The sequence below is a fragment of the Felis catus genome, chromosome B1, assembly GCF_018350175.1.
Source record: "Felis catus isolate Fca126 chromosome B1, F.catus_Fca126_mat1.0, whole genome shotgun sequence".
NCBI lineage: Eukaryota > Metazoa > Chordata > Mammalia > Carnivora > Felidae > Felis > Felis catus.
The window spans coordinates 71628977-71642183 of NC_058371.1; the positions used below are offsets into that span (position 1 = coordinate 71628977).

A 13207-nucleotide genomic window follows, 5' to 3' on the forward strand; every position below is an offset into this window, starting at 1 on the left:
CTGTAGGGATTGTCTCTTTCATTCAGAGAAAAAGATTTCCCAGTTATATATTTTGTTTCCCTCTCTGATGGCCTCTCGTCAGTCCATAAATACTCATAGCTGGTTCTGCCAGCATTTTGGGTTTGCAGATTAGGTGTTTTATGAGGCAAAACATAGCAACACAAACATTTATACTGCCCCCACGTTTTACAACCTCAATTGGTGCATTTTATATAAAGGCCACAAAATGAACACGGTTATGAATGAAAATTGGATATACCTCAAGGACGCCATAGGCTGAAATTGAGAATGAAGCAGATTGAGAAACGAAAAGCCTATGCTGAGAAAGGTAAAGGAGTGAACTCCTCCAGTTACCATTTTCATTCCCACAGGCTAGAAATTAGCCAAGGGAAAGGGAGATTATGTTTTTCATTTGGGAAATTTGATTTCCGATATGACTCGGATATAAGTAATGGAGTTTCTGTTATGTAGGAATGAAGTAATTTCTATGAAGGAGTCAAACAAAAATAGTTGTGAAATATCACTGTATGCTAGGATCTATTTTTTGGTTTTATCTTGTTTGGGTTTTTGTTGTTGTTGTTGTTTCTATGTATCATGCGCCTCTAAGTTTTTTGTTTTGTTTTGTTTTGTTTTGTTTTGTTTTGTTTTTAAATACAGTAAAACTTGTCTGATTTTCCTTAAAATGCTTCTCTAAAGATCAGTATTCAATGCAAGGGCCACTTGCCGTAGTTCTGTAGGGTTTACTTCAGTCAGGAAAGACGTTTGCTTTGTCTTTCAGGCTGGTGTGTCATTTATTAAGCCAATTTTAACCTTCCTCATAGGAATATTTCACCTTGTTTCTTCACTATTCATGAGCAATAATAATTATTTCCAAAACTCTTTTAAAGTCTTCGCAAATGACTAAGAATATTCCAGTAAAACCGCAGTAATTGTCAAGGAATGGGTCTATATTAAACAAGTTGACAGATGCACCTGAAAACTTTGATTCTTCAGGGTATGCTTGCAACTGGCAATACTTTGGTTGGCCAGTTACTAATTACTAGATCACTCTTCCCCTTCTAACAGCTTTGGGCCCTGGAGTAGGAAGGGTGCCAGATGCCCAGAGACTGAGTTGTCCTTCAGTAAGAGTTCATTCTTTGTGTTTGTAAACTGATGGCTAAGGAATACACACAAAAGAGCATTGTTAATTTATTTTGCTAGGAAATAAAAATAACAATAGCTTTTTTTTTTTTTTTTTTTTAGAGACAGATGCAGAGAGAGAGATCACAAGTGGGGAGAGCTGTGCAGATGGAGAAAGAGAAAGAATTTTTTTGTTTAATGTTTATTTTTGTGAGAGAGACAGAGACAGAGAGAACAAGTGGGGGAGGAGCAGAGAGTGAGGGAAATACAGAATCCGAAGCAGGCTCCAGGCTCTGAGCTGTCAGCACACAGCCCGAGGTGGGCCTTGAACCCACGAACTGTGAGATCATGACCTGAGCCGAAGTTGGACGCTGAACCAACTGAGCCACCCAGGTGCCCCACAATAGTTTTTCTTATATTTCTAATTTTGCCCTGGGACTGGGCCAATTACTTTATATATACATTGCCTAACTCAATATTAAAAGCAACGATACATGGGACAATTGTAAAATTTTTGTCTAAAGTTAGGCTACTCAGATTAATACATAATTTCCTGCTGAGTGTCTAGTCTGTAAAATAATCATAATATAATTTGTAATTGTGCCCTAAGACTTTACAAATGAAATGGAGTCCCTTAGAAAATGTTTATAAGTGCCTTTTATATATCATGATGTAAGCTCAGCTAATTGATTGGGACCTATGATGTATTAAGTAATGATTTAATGATAAGCCACACTTGAAACCTTTTAGAAACAAATGCTGACCAGTTGAAACAAACGATACTTCTTGAATTGAAGCAAAAAATATAAGTCAATTCACTTAATTATAAGCATTTGTGAGGCCATTAAGAACTCATTTCTTAAATGAGAATTTTAGACAATGTTTAAAAATCCCCGAATATTTCGCCATTTGCCACATCACTATTAAATTAGCAGAATAATAAAAATAGGTAATACTAATTGAGTACTTTTCATGCATGGTTCAGGTGATGTGCCAATTTATCCCCAGGTACTGTCTTATTTAATACAACAAACTCATGAGGCAAATACTGTTCTCCCATCTGATGGAAGAGGAACCTCTTACTAGAAAGATTAAGAAACTTGGCACAGTTTCTGAACAGTAGCACAGGTTGTAAGAGGCCAGGCCTGACCAGGCGAATGCTATTTCCATGTCAAAGGCCATCTCATCCTCTGAGCTGTATTTCAGAGTTCCTTCAGCAAAGAAATTCTGAATGTCTTCTACAGAAAAATAAAAACAGATTTTTTTTGTTTCCAACATAAAATTCAGAATATGTTATATATTGCAAGGAAAAATTTAGGGCCACATTCACCAGCCCTTATCAATCAATATAAATAAACACGAGTTGATTTATTACTGACAGTATTGAAAAAACTCACTTTCTGAAGAGGTTGAAAATAGATTGCTTAACTGATAACACGATTCTAAACATTCTGATTAGATTAACCAACTGAAGTAAAATAGTTGTGTTCCAACGCCTGTGACGCTGCAGAGGTTACGTTCAGCCACGCACGCGTTACTGTAGGACTATGATTAATTGAAGATCAATTAAAAGTCAAAGATTAAAGATTGCTTTTTAACCCCACTTATAACTCTCAGAAGAATCAGCCTGATTTTGCTCAAGACATCTAAGAGACTTTGTGTTTCATGGGGGGGGGGGGGGGAGTTGTATTTCAAAACTGAGAGCTAATTCTTTTAAAGATTATGAGTTGTAAGCATCCCATTCAATTCCACCCATGGAATCAACACGTCTACTTAGTTTCTAAAGAAACCATGTAACTCAAGATGGATTTTGAAAAAGGTGAAAAGGGTAACCTGTTCCAACTTTTCTTTGGGTTGTGTTTCTCACAGATTGCATTAAGGTTTTCTAACTCATTACTTGTGTTTGTTTCATTATTTTGCTCAACTTAAGGACTCTTGGAAAAGATAAAGCTATGCCTCTCAAAGAAACCGCTGCCATCTGCCAATGACCAGAACAAGTCGACCATGACTTTGCCATCTCCACTTCTTTCCAAGGAGTACACAACCTTGTTCGCAGCCAGAGCAAAATTCACAAGCTGATCTGGTTGGTGGTGGTCCCGGGCTCAGTGTCACTCGTGGTGTGGCAGGTCTACAGTCGTTTGGTCAGCTACTTCACATGGTCCACCACGATGTCCATCGAGGTTCAGTATGTGGAAAAGATCGAGTTCCCAGCTGTGACGTTTTGTCATTTAAACAGGTAACAATTACTCTTTTAGTAGTGATAGGTCTCTATCACTTTGCTAGGGTAACCTTGCTTGTATAACGTAAGTTGGGTTTTACTATGTGATATTTAATGTATATAAAACCTTTGAAGTTCTTAAATTATACCTAAAAACCCAAATTTAGGAAGGCAAAGGAGCTTATTTGATTTCTTCTTTAATTTTTCTTTCTTTCCTTTCCTCTTTCTTTCCACAGTTATTTACTAGGCATCACACCAAATCCTGCGGTTAGATGAAAGTAAAAGTCTGGATCCTTGCACTTAAAAAGTTCATTGATTAGGAAGAAAGAGAGAAACATAAACAGTCACCATGCAGTGTGTATGATAATTGTGCAGTACCATAAAGGTATGTGCAGGGGCTCTGAAAGCACAGGGGACAGTCTCCGTCTGGAGTGTCATGGAAGTCTGAGTATCAAGGATGCCCAGGCAGTTCCTAGATGGAGGTGAAGAAGAACCTAAAGAGGGAGCCACTGTGCGAAAGTAGTATGGAGACAGGAAATGTTCTGATGTGTACATAATGAGACCTTTAAGGTAACCAAGGCAGGGCCAGCATCACGGATGTGTGACCTGTGCCATCACACAGGGCCCGAAGCTCAGAAGAGCTTTACACTTGGCTTAATACTCTGCTATTCTTGAGTCCTTAGCTACAACTCCCTCCAGAAAACTGCAATTTAATGACTGTATCAGGTCTCCTGTAGGAGGGTGGCTGTGCCCCATGATGCCTTCCAGAAAAGCCCTGTAATTGCCAATGGATGGCCTGGAAGAGCACATGCTGGATTTACCCTAGAGACAGGGAGGGCGATTTCCTTAAGATCCTCCACTGATCCACTACTTGATCATGGACAAGTCACTTAATCTTAGCTTCAACTTCTGTATGTGTAAAATGATATGGCGTTGTCTACCCATTTCCTGTTGCATCAGATGAAGTGACACATACACCATTTTGTCTCATTCCTGGGGTTTTCCTTGGACAGGTGTTCAATATATATTAGGTATTATAGCACACTTGTGTGACTGTTAGATATGTGTCAAGGTGTGCATCAAGGTCCCAAAGAGTAAAAGCAAATCAACCCCATCCCCCAGAGATTTTTAATACTATTGCCTCGTACTATGTTAAATGGTCTATGTTCTAACATAAGCAAAGGCTGATTGAAGATATCTGTTCTTAAAATAAAATGTATATACTATTTTGACAATGGCAGTGTGAGGAATTTCACAGATCCTCTCTTCAGAGAAATAACCATAACTGGTAAAAAATTATTTTTTTTAAGAAGTAACCATTGAGAGGTAAATCTCCAAAATATAAACAACTCCCCCCCCCAAAAAAAAACACACAAAACTTAATAACCCAGTTAAAAAATGTACTAAGGATTTGAGTAGACATTTCTTCAAGGAAGACATACGAATGGAGAATAGTTATATGGAAAAAAAATGGTCAACATCATTAACCATCAGAGAAATGCAAATAAACACAATTAGATACACCTCACACTTGTCAGGATGTCTATTATCAAAAAACAAAAACAAACAAAAAAACAAAGACAGCTAGTGTTGGTGAGGATCTGAATAGATTGGAATCTTTGTACACTGTTGGTGGCAATGCATAAGGGAACATTGACTAGGAAAACAGTGTAGAGGCTTCTCAAAAAATTAAAAATAGATTTACCATATGACCTGGCAGTTTCTCTTCTAAGTATGTATCCAAAATAATTTAAAACAGATCTCAAAGAGATACTGACACTCCCATACTGATTGCAACAGTATTCATAATACCTAAGATCTGAAACAATCTACATGCCCATTGATAGAAAAATGGATAAAGAAAATGTGATATGTGCATACACTGAAATATTATCCAGCCTTAAAAAAGAAGGAGATTCTGCAATATGAAACCTTATAATATAAACCTTGAGGACACTATGCTAAACGAAATAAGCTGGTCGCAGAAAGGCAAGTACTACATGAATCCACTTATACGATATCTCTCAAATAGTCCAATTCATTGAATCAAAGAGTGGAATGGTGGCTGCTAAGGACTGAGGGGACAGGAAGTGGAATTGGGGAGTTAGCAATCAATACGCACAGAGCTTCAGGGGCCCCTGGGTGGCTCAGTAGGTTAAGCGTCCGACATCAGCTCAGGTCATGATCTCACAGTCCGTGAGTTGGAGTCCTGCATTGGGCTCTGTGCTGACAGCTCAGAGCCTGGGGCCTGCTTCAGATTCTGTGTCTCCCTCTCTCTCTGCCCCTCCCATGCTCATGCTGTCTGTCTTTCTCTGTCTCAAATATAAATAAAAACATTAAAAAATATATGCATAAAGTTTCAGTTATACAAGATAAATAAGTTTTAGAGATCTGCTTGCCACATTGTACCTATAATCAACAACACAATATTGTATACTCGAATTTCTAAGAGAATAGATCTCATATTAAGGGTTCCTACCACATAAAATTTTTAAAAAATTAGTAGCAAAAAGAGAAAATCATTGTTACAATAATTAGAATATAATATGGAGTGCCTGGGTGGCTCAGTTGGTTAAGTGACCGACTTTGGTTCAGGTCATGATCTTGCGGTTTGTGAGTTTGAGCCCCGCGTCGGGCTCTGTGTTGACAGCTCGGAGCCTGGAGCCTGCTTCGGATTCTGTGCCTCCCTCTCTTTCTGCCCCTCCCTCACTCATGCTTTCTCTCTGCCTCTCAAAAATAAATAAACGCTTAAAAAACAAAGACATGTTAAGGGATTTTAAATAAAAGATGAAAGCATGAATCTTATACAAATATAAAATGAACACGTGTCAAATATTTTATTTTAGTGAGAGATCTGATAAGATATTAAAATTGGCTCCTAGGAGATCCAACCAGCAGACATTCTTCCCCCTTTTTCCTCTCCATAAAACGATCTGGAAGAGACTCATTTCTTGTTAATGCATGGTGGACTTAAATCTGTTTTGGTGGGATTCAGTGAAGGGCTGAGTCAGGCATCAACTTGGACATCAGATGAAGCATATACATTTGGGTTACATAACCTGGGGATGTGTAGTGAGAGGGCATTAATCCACACAAGAAGGACAGATTCGTTGACTGGCTATCACTTATTAACTTGTTTAAACAAATCAGTGTATTTTTATTATGTTTTCTTTTGCTAGCCTCTTACCAGTGTATGTTAAATAAAAGAGTAAGCACACTCAAACTAAGCAAGGTTTCTGAAAGATTAGACACAGGAAGGTTTTAAAATTTGAATTAAAGTTGAAAATAAACTCAGCAAGGCCCTTCGGTTTTATGCTGAACAATATGTCTCTCAGTTTTTTTTTTACTTCCTTTGTTCCAAATATTGTTAGACTTTATTCATTAAGTTTAGTTCATCTGCTTAAATCACCCTCATGGTCTCAACTATTATTATGTAATACAAAACATTTTAAAAGATTATTTTAAAATGCCTTCCCTTGTGCTCATTTTATCTATTGTATTCATACCTCCTACACGTGTGGTAATTCCTTCATTTCTCTGCACAATCCTTTTGAAAAGAATCCGGTGAACATTATATGAAGTAGTAATGATTCTTGACCCAAAATCGTAGGGCTTTGGAGCTGATCCCTGGTATGCTGTCATCATTCAGAGAGACAGAAGGCTGAAGGAAGTGGAAGGTCCATCCCTCAGTTAGGGCTAACACCATGACTCTCTCCCAAATCCTCTGCAAATGTAGATGGCTAACTCCTCAAAGATCACTACAAACACTTTTGACCAAGAAAAGCAAGGTTGTTGGCTGTAATACACTTAGTAGAATACCACCATGAGTTAGCTGTGTTTTTAAGAGAAGAGGAAGTCATAGGAGGCTATGTATAGGATTCTAGAACCTGGGCTGGTGGATTTAAGACAGGCCCTGCAAGGGTCAAAGCTGGCTAAGTAAGACACTATCTTAGGACCTGGCCATTAAAACAGTTTCTCATCTCTGAAAGGATGTATGTTGGCTTGGGTTTGTTTTCTATTTTCTATGTTTGGTTTTGTGTGTGTTCTACCCTGACCGAGAAAGGGTTTCACGTGGCTTATATGAGAAAGCAAAAGGATATAAAATATAATTGAAAGTGAAGACAAAATATAATATAAAATCTGGGACATAAAGGAAGTCCAAGAGTGTGGTTACATACACACAAACCATGCACCACATAGCTCTGTGTACTTACTTACCAAGGGTGGATACACATTTTATCCTATGCTTTCTCGCAGTAAATTTGAATGGAGCATGTTTGTTCAGTTTCAAGATTTATAATATCCAAAGTATGAAATACCAATCACATTTTGAAAAGAATATAGAGTATACATTTAAACAACCATACATAAGGCAGGGTCGAAGTTGCTCAGCAGAATAAGGGAGTTACAAAATCCTTATTGTAGTTAGGGCGAATAGCTAACTTCTGCTTTAGTTGCCAGGAAAGCACTTTGACCATAAATGAGGCATTCATTTATTTAATGCATATTTACCTACCTCTCACTGCATTCTAGGCACTCTTCTAATTTTTTTTAGGAAAAATAACTTAATCATCAAAATAGCGTTTTGAGACAGGTTTTTTTTTTTTTTTTAACATACACCAATTTTACAAGTGAAGAAACTGAGTCACAGTGAGAGGAAGAAATTGGCTAAGTCATCCCATTAAGTGGCTGTAACAATCAGGGCTCAATCAGAGAAAAAGAAGCCCTGTGAGTGACACAGAATAAGGGATTTATTCTGGGGATTAAGTCCACTACACGTAGGGGCTGGTTAAGCAGTCTTTGTAAGTCTCTTGCTTCTGTTTCTGGTGCTGGGCTTGAAGTCAGCAGCATCAGCAGTCAGAAAGGAAAATAGATCTGAAGTGAAGGAAACAAACACAGACTGGAAATGCGTGTCTCTCTTTTTCACAAGCCCTGATCTTGGTAGTATAGGAGACCTACAGGATAAGCTGGCACCTTCTCCAGGTTGTACTCTTTCTTGACCCAAGATCTGAAGAAGCTTAAGGAGGCCAGGGAGCTCCTGGCTGCTGTTGCACACCAACAAGTTGAGTCAGGAGATCTACAACAATGTGTGTACCAGACCAAAGCTCCGACCCTACAGTGACCTCAGATTGTAACCAGATAAATCCAAGGAAGAAGATGTTGGAAAATAGTTCCAACATAACCACATGGGCACGGTACAAAGCTACAACAATGACAGAGCTGGGATTTGAACTCAGGAAATCTTGCCCCTAAGTCTATATTCTTAGTGACCTCGTGTTCCTATTCTCTTCATGTTGCGTCTCGAAGATCCGTTAGGACGTATCCAGATCAATGTCTGAGAAGTATTCTAGGTAAATGAAACTGTATGTACAAATACAAGGTAAATTGCAGGATGTGACAAAGACTTCTTAGGGATTCAGTTTTGCTTGAATGTGTTATGAATGAAGGAGAGCGTAGCAGATATGCCTGAGAAGTTTATAGGGGCCAGATGTTTGGCTCCTAGATAATGTGTCTTCTAGATAATAGAAAGTTTTTGCTCTTCTAAATATTGCCTTTATTTCTACTAATAGGTTCCAAGCAGATGCTGCAGCCAAATTTAGTATTATTTTTCTCTTATGGAATATTGTATCCAACGTCCTCTATCTTCAGGAAATCAGGTCCAATTATACTGGCTTTAAAGATGCTATTGATTTTTTTGCAAGTTATCAAAACTTCAGCATTACAGAGTTTGTAAAAAAAAAATGGTCTTTATCTCAACAATAGCACTTTGTTGGAATGTGACTTTTTTGGAAAGCCATGTGGCCCACAGGTAATGGTTTGATATTTCTTCCAATGTCATCAATATCATCAATATAATAAAACTATAGCACAGTACTGCTTCACACTGAGATAAAGTTTACTTTCGTGGGGAATCAATTGAAACTTGCACAAAGATTGTGTTTAGTTAGTTGAGCATTATGACATCAGGGGTGTGGAATACACACGAGACGTATTTCTTTTCTTAAGTAGTTTAGATAAGAAAAGGTAGAAAACAGAAATCTTCGATTACCTTTATTGAAGGATAATCTTTCCAAAAGAAAAACAATTTTCACCCCAGGGGATATTTTAATTTTTCCCATTCTTCAGTAACTTATTCCAAGATAGCATTTTTATTATCGTTAAGGAGCCAACATTTAGTTTTTTTGGCTTGGGGGCTATAGAAAATGAGTAGGCACCAGCATTTCACTGTGAAAATTATGTATATTTCTCTGATCACTCATAACACCCTGTTTTTATCCTTTATAGGATTAATCTACACTTAAGATAAAGTTTCAGGTATACCTGAAAACTATTAGCAAAGGCAATTTGACATCCTGTTTCTTGTATCAGCAATTCTGTACCATGTGTTGTCAGGTGATTCCAAGTTAATTTCATAAATTCATGATTTTGGGACACAATTCTGTATCCTTTTGGTAGCCTTCTTTAGCACACAGAAAACAGGGGGAAAAAAATGCCTGACAGACATCTGACAGAGATAAAGCCCTGCTCTACTCTTAATTTAGAGAAGAAGTTCTTCTCTGTTGCTTGTTATTTACCAACCAACATATTTAAACTTGTCACCAAGAAATTTTATAGTAAACATGTATTAGGTCCTCTCTCTCTGTCTCATGACTCACGTTGGCTTTTTCCCGTGTGAGTTCTCCCTCCCAGAGCCATGATGACTCCTGGCAACTCTAGCCTCTCATTATCATAGATTAATACTCCAGTATCCTCTTAATAATTCCATGGAAGACTGATTAGTTCTTCTTGCTTATTTACATATTAAAATGTCCCACCTAGATAATCACATACAAAAAAATAAAAACTATTATTCAGCACAAACCAGAGTCACCACATTATCTATTCTTTCTCATCTTTATGCATTCTCATTTAGACATCTGATTTAAAAAAAAAAAAAAAAAAAAGTTTGAGCAATTTAAACTTCAAAAGTGACCAAACTACCCGGCTGATTGTATTTTCTTTGGTTCATTTTCTTTTTTTTTTCTTTTTTTTTTTTTTAACGTTTATTTATTTTTGAGACAGAGAGACAGAGCATGAACAGGGGAGGGGCAGAAAGAGAGGGAGACACAGAATCTGAAACGGGCCCCAAGCTCTGAGCTGTCAGCACAGAGCCTGACGCGGGGCTCGAACTCACGGATCGTGATATCATGACCTGAGCCGAAGTCGGACACTTAACCGACTGAGCCACCCAGTCGCCCCTATTTGGTTCATTTTCATATTGGAGGACTTTTCACATGTCTTCACTGAATATGGAAATTGTTTTACTTTTAATTATGGTGAAAATATCCGAGCAAGGAACAAAGTGAGTGTCTCTGGAAGAGGATTAAGCCTGCTCTTCAATTTCAATCAGGTACTGAATTTTCCTAAACCTAGCCAGGGCTCAAGACAAAAAAGAATGATCAAAAGACTTGATCAAAACATTTTGCCCCGTCATATTGTGCCCATGAATTGTATGTTATTTCCCTTTTTGATTATGTAGACTGGAGTCCCATGTATGCAAATATTGATCTCTAATATTAAAAATTCATAATTTAGAGGCTAACCTGGACATTTTTAGCTATACTACTGACTGTCAGTTTTGTGACTCCAGAAACGTTTATGCCACAAAATAAGGAAACCAGAGGTTTCTAAATCACAATGTGTGTAGTTAATTTAAGATGACTTTATGTATTTTAAGAATATTTTTAGAAAGATTTTTATGTAAAGAAGGCAATATGTTTTGGAAAGAAGCCATGTACACGTATTTAACAAACCATGGAAACTATAGTCTGAAGGATTATTTTACAAATACTTGCTATGGAAAGAATTTTGTATAAATTGATTTTGCCTAAGCCTAACTTCTGTAAATTGGTAACTGATCCAAGAAGTCTAAGTGTTTAAGCTTGAGAGGCAGATGTCCAGACACCTAAGAAATTCAACAGACGTCAGCTTCAAGTGTACCTGGTGTAGCTCCCACCCAAGGTTAATTGTTAGGTTTTATCTTACACAGCTTTTTCTAGTATTACACATTTAGAGATAATCTACTTCATTATAGTGGTTTTATAAATGAGGATTCTGAAATGCTGATAAATTAAGCATCCGAAATCACACAATTAATGGCAAAGTTGAGAAATACATCTAGTTTCCCCAAATCCCATTTAATTATCCTATCTTCCAATCCAAGTGAATGGGGCCATTGGCTACTTTCAAAGAATTTTTCTTAAGGTATATTTCATAACTTCCTCTTGTATCTCATTCAAGATACTTTTTGCTCAACACAGTACTGCACAGTATAATGCAAGTATATATATTTGATCATATACTGTATTTGCTTGCACATATATTTGATCAATATTTCCAGGTGATTTCAGGGGAGCGTGGGTGGTTCAGTCTGTTGGGCGGCTGACTACCGCTCAGGTCATGATCTCGTGGTCTGTGAGTTTGAGCCCCGTGTTGGGCTCTGTGCTGACAGCTCAGAGCCTGGAGCCTGCTTCTGATTTTGTGTCTCCCTCTCTCTCTGCCCCTTCCCTGCTTGCTCTCTGTCTCTCTCTTTCAAAAATAATAAACAATAAAAAAATTAAAAAAAATATTTCTAGGTGATTTCAATACTGGCCATATGGTCGGTTCCAATATTACATTGTGTATTATACAAGCTAGAATTTCCCAAATATTTTTAGGATGCAATTGAAGTCTGCAGATGCAATGCAATATTCCATAAGTGAATGGCTCTTAAATACTTGTCCAGACTCGCCAACTGAGTATTTCTTAGAGTCCTAACAGACCCAGGAGAAATAGGGTCCTGAGTTACAAATGAAATATTAAGCACGTTGATTAAATGTAATTACATATACAATCGACCTATTCACAGGAAAAATCATCGTATCCCCAAGCCCATTCTTTCTCCTTATAACCTGAAATTACAACTACAGACAGTCTCTGACTTCACAATGTCTCCACTTGCAATTTTCAGCTTTACAATGGTGCAAAGTGATACACATTCAGTCAAAGTCACATTTCGAAGTTTGAATTTGGACCTGTTCTTGGGCGAATGATATGTGGTGTGACAGCGTCTCGTGATGCTGGGTGGCAGTAGCTCCCAGACAGCTACGCAATCACCAGCATAAATAACTGATATGCTTACAACCATTCTGCACCCATACAACCATTCTGTTTCTCATGTTCAGTTCCATATTCTGTCAACTACATGAGATACTCAACATTTTATTATTAAAAAGAGCTTTGAGTTAGATTATTTTGCCCAGCTGTGGACTAAAGTGAGTGCTCTAAGCATGTTTAAGGTAGGTGAGGCTAAACTATGATGCCCAGTAAGTTAGGAGTATTAAATGCACTTTTGATTTATGGTATTTTCACCTTACAATGGCTTTATCAGGATGTAATCTCATTGTACGACAAGGAAGATCTTTAATAACAAAATCACCAGAAGTTTCTTTGTTTTTTTCATCTGGCATAGGATTTATAGAAGAGCATGATGTTAAAGAAATAGTGTAAGCCTTCACTCTTAGGAGGAAATGAATTTCAATTTTAAAGAAGCCCAGAGATTTTAATTGCAAAGAGACGAAAGGAGCCAAATGATTTTCTAAAACCAATGAAGCGAAGAGAACAGCCAAGGAAGAAGCAACTAAAAGGCAACAAGGTGAAGAGAGGGCCGCCAGGAAATCAGATGATTAACAGTCATGATACGTACTGTGGCATTCATCTAAGGTGAAAAGTAATCTATGGAAACTCTTGACACCTTGACATGTGATTCAACCATGAAAAGTATGTCTTAGAGGTGTTTAATTTTCAGTTTTTATATAAAAATTGAACAGTGATATGAAATGTTTGATTTTA

At 37.5% G+C, this 13207-nt stretch overlaps 1 protein-coding gene across 1 annotated transcript in view; it reads left to right on the forward strand.

Moving 5' to 3' along the window:
* The first annotated feature begins 288 nt into the window (after positions 1 to 288).
* Positions 289 to 13207, forward strand: part of ASIC5 (acid sensing ion channel subunit family member 5) — a 29521-nt gene continuing 16602 nt past the window's right edge. The window contains 6 exon segments of the mRNA XM_045056725.1: positions 289 to 328; positions 3050 to 3115; positions 3118 to 3355; positions 8908 to 9079; positions 9081 to 9146; positions 10602 to 10727. Of these exon segments, the coding sequence (XP_044912660.1) occupies positions 289 to 328; positions 3050 to 3115; positions 3118 to 3355; positions 8908 to 9079; positions 9081 to 9146; positions 10602 to 10727 (708 nt within the window).